Source organism: Lissotriton vulgaris, chromosome 1_1 (assembly GCF_964263255.1).
Source record: "Lissotriton vulgaris chromosome 1_1, aLisVul1.2, whole genome shotgun sequence".
In the NCBI taxonomy this organism is placed as follows: domain Eukaryota; kingdom Metazoa; phylum Chordata; class Amphibia; order Caudata; family Salamandridae; genus Lissotriton; species Lissotriton vulgaris.
In genome coordinates, this window is record NC_141685.1 from 1729051807 (window position 1) to 1729076011 (window position 24205).

General features: G+C 42.4%; 1 protein-coding gene across 26 annotated transcripts in view; it reads left to right on the forward strand.

Moving 5' to 3' along the window:
* Positions 1-24205, forward strand: part of CELF2 (CUGBP Elav-like family member 2) — a 1275464-nt gene that overhangs the window by 871639 nt on the left and 379620 nt on the right. For all 26 annotated transcript variants that reach the window (XM_086918974.1, XM_086918984.1, XM_086918970.1 and 23 more), the window contains one exon: positions 11813-12009. In XM_086918974.1, coding sequence (XP_086775100.1) covers positions 11813-12009 — 197 coding nt within the window. The remainder of the gene's footprint in view (positions 1-11812; positions 12010-24205) is intronic.

Consider the following 24205-nt stretch of genomic DNA (forward strand, 5'->3'; position numbering starts at 1 on the left):
ATACAGACTTTTTTTCTGTTTTAACAGTTGCAATTAGACCTGAAAATCCATCCATTTTAAAAATGTGCCCGCAGAGCAAAACTGGGGGAGAAAAAAAAACTACCTACATCTGTTTTACAAATTTAGTAGAAAAATCTTGAGGTTTTCTTACCCTAACACAAAATAAACTAGTGCTAAAACTGTCAGAACCTCACCTGGCAGCCCAGAGGGATTTAATTGGCCATTAGCAGTCAATTTGAATGGTCCTAACCATTAAATAGTCCTAACACATGGACCTTTCCAACTAACCAGAATAGACCATGTGTTAGCAATATTCTGATTGCTTGCTGACAATGAATCAGAATGGCCCATAGGTGTACTGCTTGTAAATTGCTCAGAAAGGCCAATTTCAGGCTTGATTTTCCCTGATAGGTGGATGTCAAGTTTCAACATGATAATAAAGAATGATAACCCTGAAAATCCAATATACATATGGGATCGCAGTGAAAAAATGTGGTCTATGCTTAGAACAACTGTGCAGAAAAATTAACACATATACGTTATGTCACTTGAGTGTTTTTTTTTTCATCGCAGTCCCATTTCTCCATGATTTAATGAAACCCTACTCTTACATTAAGAAATGGCAGATAGAAATCTGTGCTTCTCTTAACTGGGTTCTGCTGAGGCAAGAGTTGCATATTTTTGTACTTTGGTGTGTAGGGACATTGGCGAAATTAAGCCGGACTCTGCCAACTTCCTTTCAGTGGATGATCAGGGATACCTGGCAATGGGGTATGAGCTTTTAGGAATGCAATGTGGGGATGAAGCACTGCGTGATATTTGTAAAAATTGTACCCCATTGATTACTGCCCCATCGTCTTTTTTGGGCGACCTGTGCTGTCACATGCCAAACACGCACATCACTGGACTGAAAGTCAGCAGTGAGCAGAGCAAATATACGTAGAAAATATTCACGTGCACAGGCATATATGCATACGTGGTTTTATTTTTTTAATCTCTAAAGCCATCCCCTATCTCTAATCCTGCGCCCGCCTCCCCCGCACCACTCCTCACCATGCCCCACTTCGCACAGGCTACACATATGCTAATGAAAGCAGGCTTATTATTGGAAGCATGGAGCTGCTTGTCAATGAAGCTTCATTAACACTGTGATCACTGCCTGACATTTATCTTATAATTTCTAGAACTGGCTGCTGCGTCTCCATGGAAACTCCAATTGCAACTGAAACAAGTGAGATAATAAAGGCATCCACTCAGATTGACAGGTTGTGAGACTCGCATTGCCATGAACGTGCCGTTATGTGTGCCTAAAAATGCATATGTGTGTGTGTTTTTAGATTTGAGTATAAATGTGTGTAAACGTTAGACTCCATAAAAATGGCGCCCCTTCTCTGCTCCTCTACTTTTGCGCGGGGCATACGGCACGCAAAGGAGACGAGTAATGAGCAGCAGATGTATTATTTAAATTACATTATCTCTCCGCAATATGCAAGATGCTCGTGCCAAAAACAATCCTAAATTGACCACATTTCTATCCCTTCTCGTATTGGAAATAGGCAGTTAGAGTTAATTGAAGTCCATTAAGAGGCAATGCATAATTACAAATTACTGTTCCGGGCCCTGTTTTTCAACTACAACCTGCCAAGGAATGTGACTGGCACCGCCGCCACAGTTCGAGGACTAGCGATTAATCTAGGTCAGAAGGATGTGCATCCTCGCAGGAACCAAGAACCTTTTTTTAACCGCGTTGAGTTCTGGTTCCAACTCATAAGGGCAAATCCTGAGCAGTTGTGAGGGTTTTGTTGGGTCGCCTAATTGGGTCTGTGCTACCCTGCTTTCTACCACCCTTTTCTGTGGGGAAAAGAGAAATTAAGGTGCACCTTAACTGACAGAGAGGAAACTACTCTTCCAGCCACAGTTATCCTTGGCCTCAGTGTTGCACAAGCAATTAATCTGGTGTTTGTGTTCATTTGGGTGCAGCAGTGTTGGCAAGGGACCCTATGTTGTGTGTCGTGCCTTCATACATTCCTATGTGCTTCATCAGCTGGGACTTGTAGTTATGCTTTTCCTACTATGGCCCTAATTATGAGTGGCATGGTAATGGTGGGGTGGCCAGAGCTGGACAGGAAAACCCAAAGCAGCCCTGGCAGGTTTTGGCAAACCAGCTCCCATACGGTGCTTAGCAAGTACAGCCAGCGAGCCTGACCACTACACATGGGTGATTTAAGAGGCTTTCCCCCTAAGAACATTTTGGGGGAAATTATGCTTTCTTAAACAAGTTTGTCAGTATATATTCAGTTGTATTAGCTTTTAAAGCATAATAAATGATGACCTTACTGCATACCAGGATACAACGATCTTTGTCGAGCTCTTTAACGATTCCCTCGTCCTTCAAGCCTCTCATCTCTCCATAGCCCCCCTCTCACATGTATTTTGTTGTTTTATAACACCTCCCATACCAGTGGTGGGTGTTGAGGCACTTTACATCACACACACATAAAGAGACAATACATCATACATGTGCAAATCAGTGTATAGAAAATGTTACATAAGGCAAAGGGGACTACTAGGTGTAGGAGTCACATGCCATCCATACTGGTAGGCACTTTTTAATAGTGCTTGGTCTGGAGAAGCACAAACCCAGGATTAAATTACAAATGTAAATTATGAACTGCACAGCAACAAAAGAATCTGTGACAGAAGCAGTAACCCACTGAGCTATGCACATAAAATATTGTTCTTTAATATGGATGATACACGTTCTTTGAAGCAGGCATATAAATTCCCTGCTCCGCCTTGGATGGGTCAAAACTACCACTGGACAAATCTCCCATCTCTCCCGCAGGTACATTAATCACCAGAGTTAACTTAGCACTGTTATTGTTGCCCAAAAACTGCTGAATATAAAAGGAACTTTGCAGTGATTTAAAAACTGCTGCATTGCTATAAAACCGGCCCTCACCAACAAAACCATTCCCGCAGCCTCCCAGGGAGGCGCCTGATGCCCATTACTGCCAGTCCGGCATTAGGGGTGTCAAATTAGCACTGTAAAACTGGTACCGTGCGGCACACCCCGACAATACTGTGCCATTAAAATTAGTTTGTTTTCAATGCTTTGTCAGGATTAGTAAGTGATTTGTATTAATACAATTTCTATGGATTGGGGAATAACTAGGTGCAACTCGTTTCACACTGTAGAATTCCACAAAATGCTCCTCTTCTCTTGAGGATTATCACTCACGTTTACCACCTGCTTGTAACAGATGGTAAATATGAGCTGGTGGAGCTGCTGGAAGGCTAGAGATGAGGGAAGATATTTGGGAGGGTGGGACAGAAAAGCTTAGACTATAGTCTGACAGAATGGAGCATTACATTCTCCTGTGCCATACCTGAAGGTGGTGTTGGAGGTACAAAAACGAGTCTGGGCAGTTTGTTCCCAAAATTATGTTACTGGTGGGATATTCCGACTGGTCGAATCTGTCCATTGTTCCTGCACCTGATAAATCTGGGGGCGGTAATAACAGCCAACTCATGAATGAGCAGAGCGGAATTCCATTTGGGAATTCCGGTCCACTCAACTTCTTAATCCCTGAAATATTGGGCTGTCTGAGTTCTGTGTGTGATCCCATCTAGCCTTTTTCAATGCGATCCTGACCAGTGCTCTTGAAACCACAAATAATTCAGGAGTCTGTTTTACTTCAGTTCTTTGGATGGTTTCTCGAGGAGCAGCCTCACTAAAAGCTAACTACTGTCATTTAAGATCACTTCAAAGGTTTATACCTTGCTTCAATTATCACCAAAAAGTATATTCCACTTCAGCATTGGTAATCTCCAAATCAGACTGTGCTACTTTTGTTTAGCTGTCCCTCAATATCGAGCAAAGAAGCTGTAAAGCCTTGAAAATAGTTGTCACAAAGTGCCTGTGACACCGTGGTTCCACACATGATACTGACCAGTTTGAAAACAAAGTATGATTGAGGTCCTTTGCATTGTTCGCGCGATTATGATTAATACGGGCCCGGTCTTCTCACTAGGAGAGACCTGAGGCTACACCCCATCAGATACCATTGGTGTTTCTCCATACTTAGTACCCTGAGTGTTCTGTCTCTGCTATTCAAGTACAGGTAACTGCTCTTTTCTGGCACCCCGCAGTTGGACCCTTCAATTATATGATTTAAGCGTTAATTGTTGCAGACTTCTGGCTTGACAGCCTGTAGAGAGTGGATGCCTGTCACGTTATTGTTGTTTATTTGTGTTCCTCTGTGTCATGGTGGTGCCAAGAGGCTCTGAGTGACAGTGCACTTTATAAATGCACACAACAGACCCCACATGAAATACAACTAGGTGTTTTTCATCTAACAAGTGCTGCATTGAGATTTCTCTGCATGCTTGCAGATCTACAGTCTTCAATAGTCTATATGCATTTAACATACAATAACCATGCTTGGCTGTATAGTATAGATCTGACTGAAGACTTGGTCTCAGCAGCTTTAGTACTTCCTTGAAAAATACCTGTGCACACTATGCCAATTATGCATTGGCAGCAAATACGCATAAGCCATTAGACACAAATGATTAGCCGCAAGGCATTCATTACCACATATCTGCTCCAGACATAGTGTGCAAACTAACAGATAATTGTTGCCTAATTTGCTGAAGATTTCCAGTGAATGTCCGCCAAATACAAATAACTCCGTGGGCTTTTTTATCTTGGTGTAGGCGGTCACTTATTCTGTGCACACTGCTGTGGACTGTGGAGAGCAATGTGCAAAAATGGTGCCCAAACGTGAAAATTTGTACCAACATCTGACTTATAAAATAACAGAGGAGTAGTCGGCTGCACATCAAGCATGAAGCTCTTTTGGGTGGCTAGATATGCCTAGGCTGATACTCCTTGTCCTTCTACTACACTAAAAGTTGAAGAAATGTCTCAGCATTATTCACATCTCAACAGCATTTGCTTGCACTAAAGGTGCCCCTCTCTTTATTCCGGCATAACCCATATGCATCATTCTGCCTCCAGATTTATTTTCCTTTTAACCGCACACATTAGTGATGCCTGGCTAAGGTTAGGGGTTGTGTCTGTGTTTCATTGCTGGTACTTATAAAGACAGACAACTGTAAAAATGTGCAAGATATTTTGACCCCTCCTCCTTGGTTGCTACTCTTGGTGATTGGTGCTCTACCCAGCTCAATCTTTGAGGTTATCTCCAGAATCCGTACCTCTGACACTTCGCACCAGTAGTGCCCCCCTAGTAGATTGTTCTTTTTCTGGGTGTATTTGGTTTTCTCCTAACCTCTGATTGGTGGAAGCAAGAGGTGGGATCTTTGCATTTCCTACCATGTGCTCATACCTCTGACTTTACCCGTCCCCCTCCCCAGAAGGATTATGTTGTGTGGTATTTGCACACTACGCTTGCTATCGAAATAATTCACACGGCTGCCGATGTGCTTTTATTTCCTTCATTTCTTTCGAAAAGTAGAGCGCATTAAGTTCATGATCATGACTCTAAATCAATTGAGGTGCTGCTGCAAAGCAGCCATGAAGCTGGAGTGGGGCCAGAAGTGAATTAATCGAAAATGTATTTGATTTTGAAAGGCTCCATCTGGCAGTGTTTGGAAAAGGCAATAAGACAGACACATAAACAAATGATCATCTGCACTCAAAGAGCCAGATGTAGCCTCCGAAAGAACTGAAAAAGAACATGGCTTCCTACAGGAGCTTAGGTGAGATTCCTAAGGCAATGGCGTACACACTTTAGAAGCCACCATTTTGCAAGGAGGAAGTCCATGGCTTCTTTTTTGTTAATACGGTTTCTGTCTGGTATTCACCACGATCAAGAGATCAGAAAGGCAGAACAATGGGGTTTTAGTCCTATCTATTTGGAATCCAACAAAGGCTCCCTTACATTAGTGGGAGGGCCGAGGGACAATTGCTGAAAGAGGACACTTTTGTTTCATCACAGAAATCATGTTTAATCAAGATTTAGAATATATTTAAAAATATTCTGCCACCTAGACCCTATCCCTTCGTTCTTGTTCCACATGCAAATTTGGGATGCAGAGCTGAGAAATTTGACAAACTCAGGTTGTATGATGGCCAGAGGGCCAGGCTGATGCCAGGTACTGTAAAAGCCACTGAATCTCCAGATTGGCTCTGGATCCTCTGTAAATGAGTCTGACTCCGCAGATGCGCCCTCCTTTAGGACCAGTCCTTCTCCTCTTCTACAGTTGATGAGAACGCCTACACTTCTCAGGGTGAGAATATCAAACAAGTTGTCCTCTGTGATTTAATATGGTGAGGGAGCTACAATGTGGGCGGGAGTCCTCCTCAGTGAGAAAGCACGAGGAATTTGGAGGATGGGACAGAGGATGTAATCACTTCTTCTGAATGGTATCAAATCTGAACCGGGCCTCTGCCGAGAAAGTAACAGTCTAGAGGCCATGTTCTTGGTGATGGTTCGTTATGAAGGTCAAGGAAAGGATGACTTGTTTTTCATTCTCTGGTGCTCCCTTTAATTTTTGGAATACTAAGATCTATGATATACAACAGACGATCATCACCCTAGATCATTGTGTCATGGGACAAATTAAAGGATCTTCTGTTGTTGCAACAATGTCCTATACCTACGAGGCGAATGTCTAAGCAGTACTTCACCTTTGCGACTGTTGTAGGTGGGGCACTCAGAGGACCTGAGCTATGACATGCTGATGCTTTGAAACACTGCTGCGTGATAACAACATGGCAATAAAGACGTTGGAGGAACATCATGGAAGCACCACTCTTATTGGTATTCTCTGTTGTCAAGGCTACGGAAGTCCAGTGGAGGCAATAAGGACCATTGAAGATTAGGAGAATTATAGCTAATAGTGAGGTTGGCCAGCTCGCTAGTGTGTAGGCACCATGACCCATAGGTTTGAAGACGCCAAAGGAGATAAGGGAAGGCTACGAGGGAAGAAATATATTTGCCTAGGCACCATACTTTTAGAAGCGGCAGTTGGCGCTATGGCCCCGAAATGTACTTTCAACGGATACAAGTAAAACTGTTCAGAAAACAGCCGATCTGCCAGAGACATCCGTACAAGACGCAAATGCCACAGACCGCCTGAGGAACCATGCGCGAGGACCACTTCTACTGCAGATAAGTAGAGAAGGATGGTCTGATTCTTGACTAAATGAAATTTACTGCAACCTGTTTAATGAGTAATTAGAATCTGCCGAGATAAGCTCCTGTTGTTGTTAAGGAAGCGGATGATATTGCCTGAACTGAATCTTAAGCGATGCACAGTAATTTTAGCTCCACTTCCAGGCCTTCACAAGGTATGTCTGTGTAGGTGTAATCAAATAAAAAGCACCATTAAAGTTAATGAATTTCTCTTACTGCGCGGGAGAGAAGTGCACTCTGCTCCAAATATGGCTAATTAAAGGCGCAGCGCATCAGTAATAAGTTCTCTTAATATTAAGTAGTCAGCTGCCTCAGAAACAGAAAAAAAGCTAGCATGATGTCTTCTGAAGCCTAATTATGGCTGATAATTATTCTCAGAACCCAGTCCTGTGCGCTTTGGTTAGAGAGCCTGGTGCAGTACAGATTTCCTCATTTTTTTTTTTAATTAATATAGCGTTTCACACAAACTGCTCAAATTTAATATTTTATTGAAACTAGTTCTCTTCTTGAATGTGCTGCAGAGAGGATTGTACCATTGAATGCTGAGCCTAGGGATATCCTGGTACTATAACAGCATAGACAAAATACAGAAAGATAAGTGCATATAGATTTACTATTCTTAACTGCACACGTGCACCCATATATAATGTCATGATACATATATGTGATGTTAGATATAGAAAATATATCCATAGTTACCGTCAATGTTTTGTCTCTTTATATCATGTCTATGATAATAAGGTCCCTCGATATTCCCTTCTCGATATGTAGGAGGAGCACCTGCAAAGAGCAGTGCAGAGTTAGTTTAAATCATTTGTATTAGTTTCATTAAATAGACCTTAGTGCAATAGTGACAAGCATATAATACAGATCGCATATGATGCACACTACATATAAAGTAATTTGCTTTAAAAAAGGTTCACAGATCATTATAATAAATAGATCAAATATAGGTTAAAAAGGAGAACCATCCAGATAATTAGAACTTACAGATAAAAGTGATATCAATATATCTCACATGACATGCATTCACAACCATTTAAGCATATTCCAACTACTGTATATTCCATACATTGCTTGGGTCTACTAAAATTAGTACAGTGAAACTATAACCTAAAGACCCCACCCACAGTTACCACTAATCAAGAAAAGCAGTCATAAATAAAGTGTCAAAATATTCCATCTGGACAAGCATATCACAGCAGTACCCATTATCACCCAATTTATCAGTATTCAACTAGACTTCCCTCCTTTACCCACGATGGCTCAGGGAGCTATTCAATAAATCTGTGTCTGCTTCTGGGGCTAACAGACTACCCACCAGGCATTCCCATGCTTTACCCCTTTCAATTTTCCCTCGTCCTCTTTTTATGTCATAAAACACAGCACTCTCCAAGCTTGCCCATTTAACCATTTCTTTATGCCATCTAGTAATGAGGATCATGCACTGATTTGCAGTTCATAGTCAATTCTCGTTTTGCCTAAATCAGTAAAACTAGTAGTAGTTTTCTTATTTTTAGGATGAGGGTATCCCCTAGGAGGCAGAGCTAGGGTACTTTGCGTTATATCCCGCAAGGCTATTCCTTTAATATATTCTATTACTTCTTCCCAAATCCCTGAGCAGTGGCATAATTAGTGCAAAACAGACATTGCTGGTTGTGAGGTGGCTCCCAGTCTAGGCATTCCTGCAAGCGCAATAAAAGCATTTTAAAATTTTCTTTAAAACTTAACGAGCCTCACCATAAGGTCCTTAAGGGGTAGTTTATTACACATGCAGATGTGGAAGCGGGGTTACCGCCTTTTGTTGTGTGATACTTACTGCCCTAAGAAAAGCATTGCAAGAATCACAGTGGGCACCCACCATAGGCATCAGAGCCACCACAAGGCAGTACTTTGTGAGACATCACATTTTTGTACCATTCAAATTCAAACAGGGCTAGGTCACAGTGAGCGCACAAGAGCTGGGATAATTGCAGCCATATCTCTATAACTGCTAATTTTATAGGGTGCTTTTTCTTCAAGGGAAAGTTCTATGGCCATGCGCAAAGGTCACTGAATTCAATAAATGTCACAAAACTCCTAGATCGCCACCATATTGTTATATCCCGAGGAACGACACTACCCCAGTCAAAGCCTGCTGTCCATTCTGAGCTAGGCTTCGATCTAGCAAACTCCCAGTATGGACTAGCCTCATCTGTAGATAAGAAGTATGAGCAAGCTGTGTTTTTTTTTCCAAAATATGCTTTTTTCTTCAAGCCATGTGTGTAGAAGATCTGCCAATCAAACAATAAATTGATCACAAACCCACAGTGTGTAAGACGTTGGACCACCTGTTTGTATCATTCGTGAAACGGTCTCAAATGATCTGCAAATCAGATAGCAATGGCTTAATTCCCCAAACCAAGACACTTCCATTACTGATTGACCACCTTACATGGCGTGCAGCCTTGTGGTATCGTTCGTTCTCATCACGCTTATTTACTGCAGGAAGGAGACGCAGTGGCTCTACTTAGAGAGCGGGAATTCCAGACCTTCTCCAGTTCCTTCTGTAAGACCTCTTGAGCCGTTGGGACACACAAACACGCGCTAGATTGTTACGGTCTTGATTGGTACAAATTGAGAGGGGATACTTTGAATGTGGCTAGCCTATCCCGGCAATCCTGCTGGCCCCAGACTGCCTTTACTATAAAAAAGGATTCGTTTCCAGTGATTAGAGATGACGTGCCAGGTCGCCTGTGAGTCCGCTCAACTCAATTGCCCTGAGACTGGAACGCCCTGCTCCCGCTTCAGTCAGAGCCCGCTCGCCCTATGCTTTAATTTGCTTTTTCATAAATCATCGTCTGCTCTCCGACAGTAACCACCAGGGGACTTTTCTGGCTGAATTGTTATTGGGATGCTGACTTCCATGTCACTTACACCCCCCACCGCCCCCAAAGCGGTTCAGGTCGGACATTTTCTAACCTATCACTTGCTTTCCTTTTCTGAACCTTGGGCCAAGCCTTGCGCAGGCCCGAGGGTAATTTGGCAGCTGTGTTGTAGTGCAATGTAAGTAATATATCATCTCAACAATATGTTATTCCCTCTGTTCCTGCGAAAAATAAAAAAGGTGAAGTCAGGGGCAATGCAAGCTCTTCATTTTAATGTAGAAGCCTTACTTTTCAATAAAGGTGTCGACTATTTTAATATAGTTTCCTCTCTGGTGTCCACAGTTCAAATATTTCCTCTTTAATAACATTGCACAATGATCCTCGGCTCCAAGGCCCAGTCAATCAAATGGAATTGTCTGCCAGATTGTGTAGTAATTTAGCTCGTTTGGATAATACGCCTACTGCAGAGATCTGTTTCGAGGTGAGTGAATGGCAAATGTAACTTCGTTGTTGAAGTATGTCATGCTTCTGAGGTAGATAACATTGGTGCTGCATCTGTTGCAAACTCTAAAGTGAATAGACCCTCCGAGGGAACTTATCTGCACTGGTATTTTTTGTATTTAGGCTTAAAATGTTAAAAAAGAGAAATACTTTCGCAATTCTACCAAAACATAAAACCGCCACTTTTGGGGATTTTTGCAAATATTCTGATATGTCGGGGTCTTTTCAACTCCACATTAAAATGATGTTTAGCAGAAAAACAAGAGCCCATTTCGCTTTTTGGCCAAAGGCTTTGATCATGTGATCAGGGCCTTTGGCCAAAACGCGTCTTTTCGGTATTAACAATAAAGGGTTTACTGCATTGCAGCCCTTCCGTGTGAGCGTATTTTTTATGTTGCATCGTTTGACAGTTGGATGTTGTATTCCTTGTTCGCTCCTCCAGCGTTTCATGCTCCACCCTCGTGGGGCTCCCGCAAGTATGAATGTAGCTGTCTAGTGAAATGGTCTGATAAGTGAAAACATGAGAGAAAGTTTTCCCAAACTTTTTGTGACCTGAGCCAAGCCACTGTCTGGCGCAAGACACTGAAATCTGGAAGACGAATGTAAGTAAATAGCTGTTGCCAATGTGTAAAAGAGGCGGAAAGTGTCGCAATTCTTTCCCGTGTCGCTGTAACGTGTTAAAGAGCAGCTCCACACTGCCTGACAAATCTCAGGTTGTGTGGTGCTTTGTCCTCAGTTCTGCCCCGGCATCAGGCAGTAACCCCGAGGTAGGGGGACTTCTTGTATGAGAGTGGGCAGTGAGTGTGTAGCCCCTCCTACATAGCCGGAGTGTTTTTCTGTGTGGGTAATCCCCGAATAATTTGGTCCACACATGGGCTCCTCATGCAGCCTGCAAGCCTCATGGCCCGTCTCATGCATTAGTAATCTGACCTCTGTCCAAGCCTTTCATGTGATTTCATAATGACGCTTGATCTGCCTTACCGCTGCTAATGTGCCACAGGTCTCTTTACAGAAGTAACTTAATGAAGCCTCAACGTGTTAGTAGTAACCACGTTTTGGCTGGAATGTTTCCTCCAGGCATTCAGAAGAGCTGCTGCCTCCATGTATGCTCTTATGTAATACGTACCAAAACAAAGTTTGCAAAGTCATACTTGTCTAAGGAAAGACCTATTTTCCTAAACCTCATACTAGGTCCATGCCTATGTAGACTTTTATTTATTGACCTGTCAATACTTCCTTCTCACCTTGTTGTCCTTCTTTGTCCTTTGTCCTGTACAGTAACGGCACAGCTAACAAGATGAACGGAGCTTTAGACCACTCGGACCAGCCTGATCCAGATGCCATCAAGATGTTTGTTGGACAGATCCCAAGGTCCTGGTCAGAGAAAGAACTTAAGGAACTATTTGAGCCTTACGGAGCCGTCTACCAGATTAACGTCCTGCGAGACAGAAGCCAGAATCCTCCTCAAAGCAAAGGTAGGCCTTGTTGGTTTATGCTGTGTTCTCTGATTGAGCGTGTTTCATTCACACGGTTGCAAGAACCGGTGATGCTGAAATTTCAAAGGATATGATTGGAAAATTACTGTAAGTTACGCAGAGTGCTCGCCGATTCCCTGTTCTCACATTAAAATCTGAACATATCTCAGCAAAGACATCCTATACCTCATTTCTGGCCATCCACGGCTCGTACATCCTCTGATCCCCGTCAAGAGGAAATAAACACGTCAGTCATACTACTGGACTCTGCTAACGCTGCTGGCTGAGGGTTAAGCATTTGATTGTGGACTCAGAAGACCTAGGCTCTTATCCCAGTATCCCCACCGGATGATTTGATTTTGGCTCAGTCACTTTATCTTCCTATCAACAGCTGGAAAATGCAGAGGTAATGTCATTTAGGTGACTTGAAAAGTGAGCTACTAGCCATACCACATAATGTTAAATCCAGCATACGAGCAAGGTCTAAAGCAAGTTCGAAATTTGCAACTAGATCCCACTAATGTAGGAGTCACCGTGGCAATTCCAGCGAGGCCCTACAGTGAGGAAGAAGGACTTTAACAACAGATGTAGAGGAGGGCACAAGAGCTATAATGCTTTTGGAGCATTCCACCATCCACTGAACGTAGACATTTTAAATTAAAAAGGCTGAAGCAAACACAAATATTGTAGTGTTGGTACAAAAGGTCTGTACAAGCCATTAGTGGCCCTTAGCCTTCTCATTATCTTCAGTGGAGCTCTCAACATTCCAATGTTCTTATTACACAACCGGCCATGGTCAGTAGGCATTTGGATGTGATTGTGATATAGAATTAGAGAAGATATTGCTAATAGCATTATTGCATTCATGCAGGTGGGAATTGATATATATTCGAACACTGGAATGTTGAGAGCTCCATTGAAGACAATGAAGTGGCATGTTGTATTTTCTAATTTGCTTTGTCCTTTAAGTAGATCATTCCAACGCCAAGGTTCTAACGTTGCAATGCTGATTGGCATAGGTGCATTCCTGACCAGTCAGTTGTCTGCTGGCTTGAGAGGGATCACCATCGTTGTTCTTCTTCGCCTGAAATAGAGTGTTTTTATACACTTGTACTTGGGCCAGTCTATCTTTGCTCACAACAGATGGCGCTGAGGATGGGATACGAACCCACACGTGCACAGCACAATGGATCAGCATAGTGAATCTCCTACATTTGCTGTGTTTGAGTATTCTATCCATGTATTTGTCCTTATTGGCTATTTCACACCTAATGCAATGTTTGTGCTCATTGTCTATTCCACTTCAAAAGTAATTTCATGCAATATGTTTATCTGTTGTGAGCAAAGATACACTGACCCGAGTACAATTGTATAAAAACACTTTATTCCAGGAGCAGAAGAACAACGTTTGTGATCCCTCTCCAGGCAGCAGACATCTGAATGGTCAGGTATGCACCTATGTCCTTCAGCATGGCAACGCTAGAAACTGGGCGTTGGAATGCTCTACTTAAAGGACAAAGCACATTAGAAAATACAACACATCTTCTCTCCTTAAAATAATTTGAAAGAAACGTATTGCATTAAATTACATTTGAAGTGGAATAGACAATGAGGACAAACATTGCATTCGGTGTGGAATAGCCAATAATGACAAGTACATGGATGGAATAGTCAACCACATCAAATGTACGAGATTCAAATAAAGTGTTTTTATACACTTGTACTCGAGTCAGTGTATCTTTGTTCACAACATGGCTCCAGGCTTATAATGGCCAGTATAAGCCGGGACCTCCAGCATTCCAATGTTTGTGTTTGTGTTTGTGTTTCTCCCTTTTTTATTTAGAACATAACCATATTGCTTTTTTGCCTCGTGCTATACCTATTGTTAAAGGCCCTCACCCACGTTATAGGGTTCAGGGCATTTAACAACCGGCATAGCCCTCAGCAGAGGGCTGTAAGGTTATATTAACTGCACTTACAGCACATAATACTCAATGTACATCAGTATAACCTTGCTATTGAGATGACTCTTGTCATATTTTATGGTCTGACAGATGGCGCTCTAGAGTTGTACTAGCCAACTCCTTCACTGTATGCATGCGCTGTTTTTTTAGAGTGCTCCTTCCTCTACCCCTTGGACTCCAGACAACTGATCTGACGTTATCTGGGTGCACTGTGGTACTTGCAGTAGAAGCCCTCCTCCATTGAGATTATTGTAAAGGTCACGCAGACACGGAATGCCACTTGTATCTCTCTTAACACCCTGGCAAGCTCCTTAACTGGTCGGAAGAGGCGCCTTGCGCAGTGCGCTCCTGTCCCCGTGCCTGGAAGAGAGAGACTCGCTTCCAGCAGTCGGTTTATCCAGGAGATTAGGAGTGCTGCATGCTTCAATTATCGACTTTGCCTCTCCACCTTCCGGGAGACCCACAAGCCATGCTGTCCCGCACACATTCTTGCCCTCGTGATAATCTTTCATCTCCATGCTAACCTGAGGGCTGGGAGCGGCGACCGAAGGAATGACCTGCGTAATGTACATTAAAGCTGTGAAGGACTCCCCCTTCTTGTGGTTCTGGCTCAATCTTCGACTACATTACCTTGATAAATGCAAATCCTTGCTCTTGAGCAAGGGCAGAACGCTATATATCCGCCGCACACCAAACAATGCTGCAGACGCCATTATGTCCTAAACAAAATGTCGGTCTTCAAACACATTTGAAGCTGACAAGCATGTAACTAATGATAAAACGCCCATTAAAATAACTTAGCAGGTTTGCTCAGCTGCTGCAGTAACCTGTACGTAACCTACGAATCTCACGTGCACAGTTCAGAATAGCCAGCCATACCCGACACCCTTCCCAGGTCAATAAAATGAATATTCTGTAGCTGGGCAAGGGTATCATGAGTGTGCTCAGTATCAACGATTGGCAAGAGGTTGATACTGAATGCCGTATAAAAACATGGCATTAATATATCCAATTTTACCTCTAGCAGAACCCTCCCATGCAATTATTATTTTATTATTAATTGTGGTGTTGCTGCTTTTTGTATTATTGTTATTTTTTGTGTCATTGCCATTATCATCACTGCTGCTATTTCATTGCGACACTCACTGGCGGTTTCTTGGTGCTGAGTGCAAGGATGGGGATATAACCGGTGCTGTGATTGGATAGATCCCACAGGAAAAACCAATATTTATAGAGTCTAGCAAAAGGCAGGTGATTGGAAATGTTGTGAATGTGTGTGGTGGAAGAGGCTCCAAGGCTTCAAAGCCAGGCTCGCCTGCTCAAGTGAGTGCTGTGGAAGTTGGGAACGGAGAGGAGGTGCTCCAGAGAAGAGCTTGGGGCTCTGGCAGGGATCTAGTGATGGAATTTAGCTGTGATAAAAGTTGGTGCTTCTTTCTAGAAGGTACTACGAGCAATGTAAGGTGACCTGTCTTGTGCTTGACTCCTGGAATCCAGCAAAGAAGGTATAGCACTTGGGAAATATGGGAGCTTTTATAGAGGCCCAGCACAAAGCAGCCCACACCAGTGTCTGTGTTGGTGAGTCCAAGGGAGACGAAGGTACAGGCTACTGACGTCGGTGCAAATACACAACATACAAGCATTTACAACAGCCACTCTGTGCAGAAACATCAGGTCAAGAAGGACAATCAATGAGAGAGTACGGAGGCGGACTGATGAATCACAGTGCTATACTTTTCAAGGTGGAGACCTAAGTTATTGATTGCGGAGAAGAGTGAGAGAAATGGAGGAGCCAGGCCTGTAAAACAGCAAATAGGGAGTACACTCTGCCTGAATAATGCTTCCAGCCCCAAACGACAAGAGTTTTCTGAATATAATGGCAAACAAAACCAGTGCAACTAACTTTTTTTGGCGCTAACAGAGATGTAGCAAAACTACATATAAACTCGTGAAACTGGCAAAAACAGGAGTAGGTTCCAAAAATAAGTCTTTTTCAGCGTTTTTGCATGAAATATGCTTGAAACTTGCTTATAATCATTCCTAGACTCTTCAGTTTGAAGTGTAAGCAGGTTGTGGCTGGCCATTTTAGAACATGCAGTAAGTATCTAATATCTGGTAACCAGATGCCAATAAATCATATTAAGTGAAAATGGTATGTTGGGTATGGAAATTACCATCTAAGCAGTCATGCCATGCAATAAAATGAGCCCTAAGTCTCTTACCTTAAAACAGCAGTCTGATATGGGACGATTCAGCTTCAATCTACAGGCACCCTGCCTTGACGAATGTGTGAGTACAGGAGTGTGCCTCCCGCCATATGTGCATGGCCCTGGAACCACCGGACCATAGGGTTTTTGAAAGTGAGAGCTTTAGACCTCATTTTTTTGAGCGGCATGATTGCTTGGATAGGCAGAGACACTCCTAGCCCTGACAAAGGCCCTACACTCATGTGAGCTTTAAAGGCAGGCCGAAACATGTTGGCTTTAATAGGGTTTTTTGAGACATTGAAACTCAATATAAAGACCCAAACTCTGCTTTTAGTTATGTCTAGGGTACCTACTTATTAAAGGAAAATTCCCTGTGTTTACTCTGAGACATTTTTATCTCTTACCTTCTGTATCCCTGCCACATACCCAGCTATGATTTATATAAGAACTTCCACCCATTTGGGGGTTGAATGAAGCGTGTTATAACATGTAGACTCTCCACTCTTAAAGCATCCCTTAGAAAGTGTGTAAACCAGGATAAAGTCAAGACAGAGCTACGTGAGACAGACATTCATTTTTAGGTTGAGCCTGGGCTGGGCACCGCATATGCTGCTGCTAGGCATACAGTAGTGGAGTCTGGCTTTGAAGCCCCGCCCATATTTTTAATTGCCTTGTGTCATTGTCCTTCGTGAACGCTGGCCTCTGAGTCATTATTAGGCTTGTTAGTCCCTTCTTGGTACCGCCTTGTCAGTATTTGGTACCTCCCATAACGACTGGACCTTTTACTTGTCTTGTTACACGGTCTGCTTTATCTTGCCTTTGAGCACTATTTTTCTTAATGATTTCTCCCTATTCCAGCCACTAGGTCGCAGCATGCCGCCCGCTTTCATTTGACTTATTAATGGCAATCCGCTTTAATTATAGCGGCCACGTTTCTTTATTTATTTTATTTACCAGTGCCGGTCCGCTTTAAGTATAGGGCTGTGCATAATGTAATAAAAAACAAATGTTTACTAGTGTGTATGCGGCACTTTCACGTTCACGGAGGTCACGCCCCTTTCAATAGACAAGCTGTGTCGAAAGAAGAGTGCATGGCCGCTATTAAAGTGAAAGAGCGGCTTGGGTGCTTTCACACAAAAAAAAATCTGTTTGTCAACTTGATAAACAGATGCTTTTTTTTTGTCAAAGCGCTGCATGCTGTGGTTTCACTTTAATGTCGGCCACGCCTCTTTCTTTAGACGTGGCTTGTCCAAAGAAAGGGGTGCGACCACAATAAATGTGAAAGCTTTGCATGGGCGCTAGTAAACAAAAAAAATTTTCCAATGCAATAGGTCCTGCATTTGAGAGAGTTTAAGCTATTGTATTGCCAATAGCTCAAACTCTCATAAATGTGACACCTATCGCATTGCAAATGCTTGTTTTAAAAGATGGACACCAGAGAGTGCTAGAAATAATTCGACCATAAACATAAGGAGACAGTGCTCATCTTTTGCTGTCTTTCTCTGCTACCACCTGATTCCCTGCTCAAATATTTAACAAGAGCTGCAAAAGGGACGCTTGTTGACCCAGAGCGCCTCGGACACGTGAAATCATTTAATTAGTGGCAATCATTTAATAAAAGGGTTAACTTTGTTAGTCCAGGAAAACCCTGGCACGTGCACACTCCTCTTCAGGTTCAAAGCCATTGGTTAAAAGAAGGTGGCCAGGAAAGACTAGGGAAACCCGCCAGCAGCCGCCGCCGCCTCGTCCGTCTATAGGTTTCATTGAATAGTGAAACGAAACATGTTGATGAATAATTTCAACCAATTACGTCTAGTCAGTCTCATAAAGTAACTGTTTCAGAAAGGCTGGCGTAGGAATTAAAACCTAATGCATCCAGCAGGCCTTTTATTGTTTTCAGCGCGCCTAATTACCGTCTAATCCACACCCTTGAGTCCACCATTTTAAGTGGGTGCATGTCAGCCTGTCAATGCGCAGCCTTCCTGGCTGAGCAGTCCCTTTGCTGTCATGATTTCAAAATTAAGACTTTTTTTTTGTTATCACTTTTAAAATGGAATGTGATATTTTATTAAATAGGGTCGAAAATAGAATAAAGAAATCAAATAATGCAGTTATTTGCAGTCCTGTTTTCCAAACGAATACTGTTTTGTTATTTTTCAGGATTTTTGATACATTACAAAACAGGGTTAAAAATGAAAGTAGGCTCCCTCGTGTATCTGATCTAGTGAGCACAGAAGCTTTTTACGGTAAATTGAATGGCCTTTACTTCAAATGGATGTTTGGCTTAATGTTCGCAATATCAAGTTGGAAGGTAAGAAAATTCAGAGGGCTCACCCACGATCCTGCAGGTCGCATGTTCGAAACCTAGCAGTGCCAACTCAGCCGTTCACACACACAAAGAGATTTTTAGTTTGAAGTACTTGCTTTTTAAAATGCCATTATCATTTGAGACATGTATTGTCTTGGTTACTAATTAACACAATTGTTTAGCATATAGGCTTGTCCGCTTCTATACAGGCCTTCATGCTTAACTAGATCCAAACATTTATGAGAACATTTGTAAATTATACACGTACCTGGTGATGTGTTGTACTAGAATATAGGTTTTCAACTCACATACACATGATGTTGACTGTGTCATCTATGCACGAAGTACTACGGTAATACTAGTGGAAGGAAACGGGAGCTAGCCAGACCCACAAGCAGCCAATACCTGATTTAAACAAGTATTTCCCCCTCTGGAATGTTCAGCTCACGCTATCAGGCGTGTCTAGGAACATTGGCGGTGTGCTAGATTCCTATGACATACATCGGTCCTAGCCGCAAATAACTTGGTGCTTTATCATGGAAGCCGACTAGGGGTTGTCAGCTGGAGCTACATTTCAAGCAAGAGTTCTGCACACATACCACTTGTAATGAGACTGCTTTATTCACATAGCCATTGTTACATATTAGCATTTAATCAATTCATTAAGTAAGAAAGCCCCTAATCAATTCATTAAGTAAGAAAGCCCTTTGGCCGTGTGCACGAGCACATCTGTGAGTGAAATCCACTTGCCAGCTGTCAACCTGTCAAACAGTAGAGAGATGCCTTGAACGTGTGTCAATACCACTGTCCGAAAACCCAAGAATTGTACTGATACCCACCGCCTCTGGGAGCTTCTGAGAGCTCCCTTCACTCAGACTAATACCTGGATTAAACAGAGAGCACACAGAATACAAACTGTAGTAGAACACACTCAACAGGGAAGGCTGACTGTGCTGTAGCTGCCAACTTAGCTCTCTTTGTAAATGGTGCAATCCGTATTGATCCGTCTCTTGGCGCTTGAGTTAGGAAGTGGGTTAAAATTTGGTGCAAGAGCAGCATTGAGCGCTTTGGAAAATGCAGCCCCTCGCTCTATTGCATGGTTTTATACTCTGGTACTTAATTTGAACCAGGGCTAACTGGTACTCTCTGCCTTGCCACATATTTTGAAGACCTGGCCGAATGATAGAACTTACTGATTACATTGATGGAACTCTATCAAAAATGTGCCTGCAACAATTCATGGGAGTCTCTTATCCAAGAGGGCAGGTGTGAGAGGAGTTCATACTCTGATCATAGTACAGGCCTTTCTGCTGGGACTACCAACAGCCGTGGAGGGGGGGGGGAATGCTCGAGATTTGCATTAGTGTTTTTTAGATGAAAAACATTAACAAGCACTGGCACAGCCACCAGTCTCACTTTTACAGATTGCAAACATATAATAATTGCTTTTGGGGTCTAAAACAGGTGGGAAAGAAGAGAGGAAATAAAGCAAAACACGCGTCAGCGCATCATGGAAAAGTTCAGTGTGGCAAGCAGACAATGGATCTGGGACACACCTCTAAAAGGGGTCATTATCAATTGTGTTGGTTCTGTCATGCTCAAACGGAACCCAAGATGGTTTAAAATCATACAAATACTGCATCTAATAATTATGCCTGTATTTTTGTGTTTGCTAGCTCCATTCCTGTATTTAATATTTCCGTTTCGTCAGGGAATCCGTAAATGTCGGTTCTGCACAAAAGCTACATTTTTGAGTTTTTAATTATTAAAACGTAACTTTCCTTAGTCTTAATACATCATTCGTTTTTAATTAATCACAATATTTTTTATCTTTTCACCTCTGTGCAGGTGAGATGTATTCTGAGAAAAACTTTAAAAATCAGCTTTTGTTTTGATAATTAATCGATAGTGTAGTCTCACACTCTCCCAAGCAGTTAATACCTTAGAATATGAGTTCCATAAATGAGTAATTATTTTTTATAGGAACATAAGCTATCGTCTGGTCTGTAAGGCAGATGACTGAATAGATGGAATATGAGAGCAGGAATCCTGCTGGGGCGGGACTTAAGCATATTGAGCACGTAGGTTTCATGCAGCATGATGGAGGGTGGGAGTTTGAATGCGTGCGGAATATAAATACGGTAGACGTCGAAAGTACATTTGGTTTTAGAGACTGCATTCATCCACATAAACAGCTGGGTAGAATCCTGCACATGGATGGCACTCACTGTGGTGCACAAGGTTTTCCCTCTTCTAACCCCTCATCATGTCTAAAGACACCTCCATGACACCTCCCTGTTTTTAACCACCACTCTATTTTTTGTTACCCTTTTTCTTTAGCCCACCACTTCCAGAAAGCCGATTCATCAATTGTGGAATTGCATGTCTTGGTTGTAATATCGCTTGTGAGGTAACTCAAATAGCTCAAAGCTTGATTGGAAGCTCCTGCTGTTGGTCAATGACCAAATTAGCTCTTCTGCATACTCCGAGATAGCTCAGTTCAAGATCCAGTATGTAGCTTGAGCTAAAGCAGTGCAGTTGTTTTTATATAAGCCTAGCAGATAGTTCAATTGTGGTATAGGGAAAGAGCGTTAAATCAGAAGACCAGAATATAATTTAAGCCTAAATCTTGAAGGTTTGCGATAGGACACTGGAAAAGCACAGTTGCGACCTGGGTGAAAAAGGTAGCTCAGTTGTATTCTTCAGGGATAGTGAGTTGTACATCCCATGGCCAGCTCAGCTATAAGTCTACCAGACACGTTCGCCCAGCGTTGTGGCAGTTCTGGTCGAAGTAATGAAAGGATCACCGGTGAAGACCTGGAAGTTAGCTCAAATGGGTGCTTCTGGGATTATTCAGGTGGATGCTTGGTCTGTAGTCCACCTCTTAGTTCAGTTGTTGGCCAGGAGGGAGATAGCCTGTTTGTTATGATACACTTTTGTCATGAAAGTCATCTGTGATTCGACCAAACAAATCAGCATTTTCATAATTTGTCAAAAGATAGGATTGTCAGACTGATTTTCTTAGTTTTTGTAATCACCTGTATTAGGATGCATCCAAATCGTCGCTTGCAACTGCCTCTCCTGGGCAGGTCGAGAAGTGGACCCAAACGTTCGTGCCAATCAGAAGTGCTTTCTTTTCAAACCAGCCAGTCCGCCATAACGCGTTTCACCCCCACTCGGGTCTTGATCACATGAATTAGGATATACATATTAATGGGACATGTGACATCATATTTTGGTTCATGCGTTTGTTTTTGGAAACAGTCTTAAGCTGCCAGTTTATTGTATTGCACCATTAATATGGTACTTATTATCCCTATATGGGGAGCTGAAGCCCTTGCCTACATGGGTTATTGTGTGAGGTAGGCTTAACAGAAATGCACTGCAAATGCAGCTTATCTGTATGTTCGCACAAAGATATACAAACATCTACTTTTTAGAATATTTATGAATTGCCTCAGAGGTGAATGCCATTTTTGAATTGCCTGGTCGCCATGTGTTCTAGCAAGAAGGTATTGGGGTGTGAGTGTTTTAATCTAAAAAGCAGACAAAAATTAAAACATTGTCAGGGTTTGACAGGCAGCGCTTATACCAGGTTCACCAACTGTCATTGAGTGACATGAAATTCTATCTGAAGGACAAACATTAATGATATCTTTGTAGGATCAATAATATTTAAGCACTTGAATGGCACTTCAGAAAAGGGGCGGAGCAAGTATGAGTGTTGCTGTAAAAAAAAAGCTGACAGCAAAACTCCTACAGCAGCTTAATCGTTTATTAAGAAAATTCTGATCCTGATGTATGCAGAAAATGAAATCTTAAATTAGTTTTTGCTCTTTTTTCTACTAGTAGTTGGGTCTTTTTGTGAGGAATTTTAGATTTGCCACTGCCTAAGCTGTCACATTAAAAGCACTCCTATATCTTAAGGCACAACAGTTGTACTCTTATTGCAGTCTGACAAATCAGACATTCATGCCTATGAAGTCGATACAATTAATGTCTTCAGATGGGTCTAATTAACACCACTAAGTAAACAGCAAGCATGTAACCTCTATTGGAGGGTCAAGAGAAAATACATGTCACTGTAGGCTTTATTCTATTATATGAGCAAATATATTACAATAAAATGACCATAGCATGCAGATTGTATTAATAAACTCAACCCACTTAGTTAATGTACTCTACTGAAGAGATGTGTGTTACAAATATGATGAGCTTGCGTTAAAAGCATTGTAAAGTAACCTGTTGCTCTTTTGGACAACTGTGCTTTTTGAAAAGTCCTGCTATTGTAAAGCTGTTCAATACCCTTTTCAAATAGCCACTCACATCTATTCTAAATTCTCCCACAGTCGGTGATTCCATCCAAATTCAGACACATTTGCTAAATCTAAACCTCACCCAGATAGCTCTGACATGCGATCTTGATTCATAAATGGCACCGGTTGTCTTAAAAGGTCAGTAGTTTTCATCGGCCCTTCCTTACTTGCTGTGGAGCGTTTGTATCGAGTGGCCCTACTGTGGGTAAACACTCTTTACACATCACTGGGCCCTGCTTGCAGCGGGAATTTCCATCAGCCGTGTCACTAAAGTCTTCCTCTGCGCTGAGGATTGTGGGATGGAATGGCTCTGCCATCATGCCCACTGCCAACATAACTTCCAACATGTTTCTTTACATATGTGATATTCGGCAATGATCAGATGAACTGTATGCTCTCAGTCTGTTAATATGCAAATATTAAAAAGAGAGTACATTTGTTGACAGTGCGTTCGTGGAAGGAGTGATCATCTTGGGCATGGCACCACTACTGGGGTACTAAACACCTGACTTCTCATTAGTTGCCTTGGTAATTGGGTTCCTATGGAAGTAATTGCACCCGCGGCTTTCAATACAGAAAGTGTGGTCGGATTAAAACTTATGTAAAGTAGTTAGCTTGGCATGTTGTTCACAACTTTCTCAATCATATGCAGGGCCGGCTTTAGCACTGCTGACACTCAATGAGACAATTGTTGCTCCCCCCCCACCCCACCCCAATGACTGCCTTCTCCATTGATTCCCTTACTACCACCTTTCACCCATGCCTCTCATCTCTCCAAAGCCCCCCTCTCACATACATTTCATTTGTATTACAGCTCTGGTTGAGGTTGTCTTTACTAATAAGAATGCATTTCTACCCAAATGAACACTTTTCAGCAACATTAGGAATAGATAACGAAAGACGGGGTAAAAAAACATAACGTTCTACCTTATACTATTTTGTTTATCCAGTATTATGGGTATCTTTCATAGATTCACATGCCTGAATCATTCCCCGTCGCCGGGGTGGGAGTCCCCGGTACTTAACAATAGTAATGTCATATAGACATATACATACTAATAGGCCAGAGGCCTCACATTAGTAACCTATCTGAGTCCTTTTGTAAAAAGGACCAAACTTTGGCCAGGAGCCAATCAGCTACTACCACCCTCTAGAACCTTCCTGGAAGGAGCCCTAGTCTCTCAGATTGTCTACCGCACGTCGTGCTAAGGGAGTCTCCACTGAGCTCTGCTCAGCTTTCTGGATTTATTCCATATTTTTCTCACCTAACTTATTCTTGTGGAGGAGTACTTCAGTCCACCATGTCTGACACTCCTAAAAAAGGGCTCTTTAGACCCTGTGCTTCATGCAGCAAGTTGAGACTACATGTGGATGACAGGCATGAAGACTGCCTCTACTGTCTTT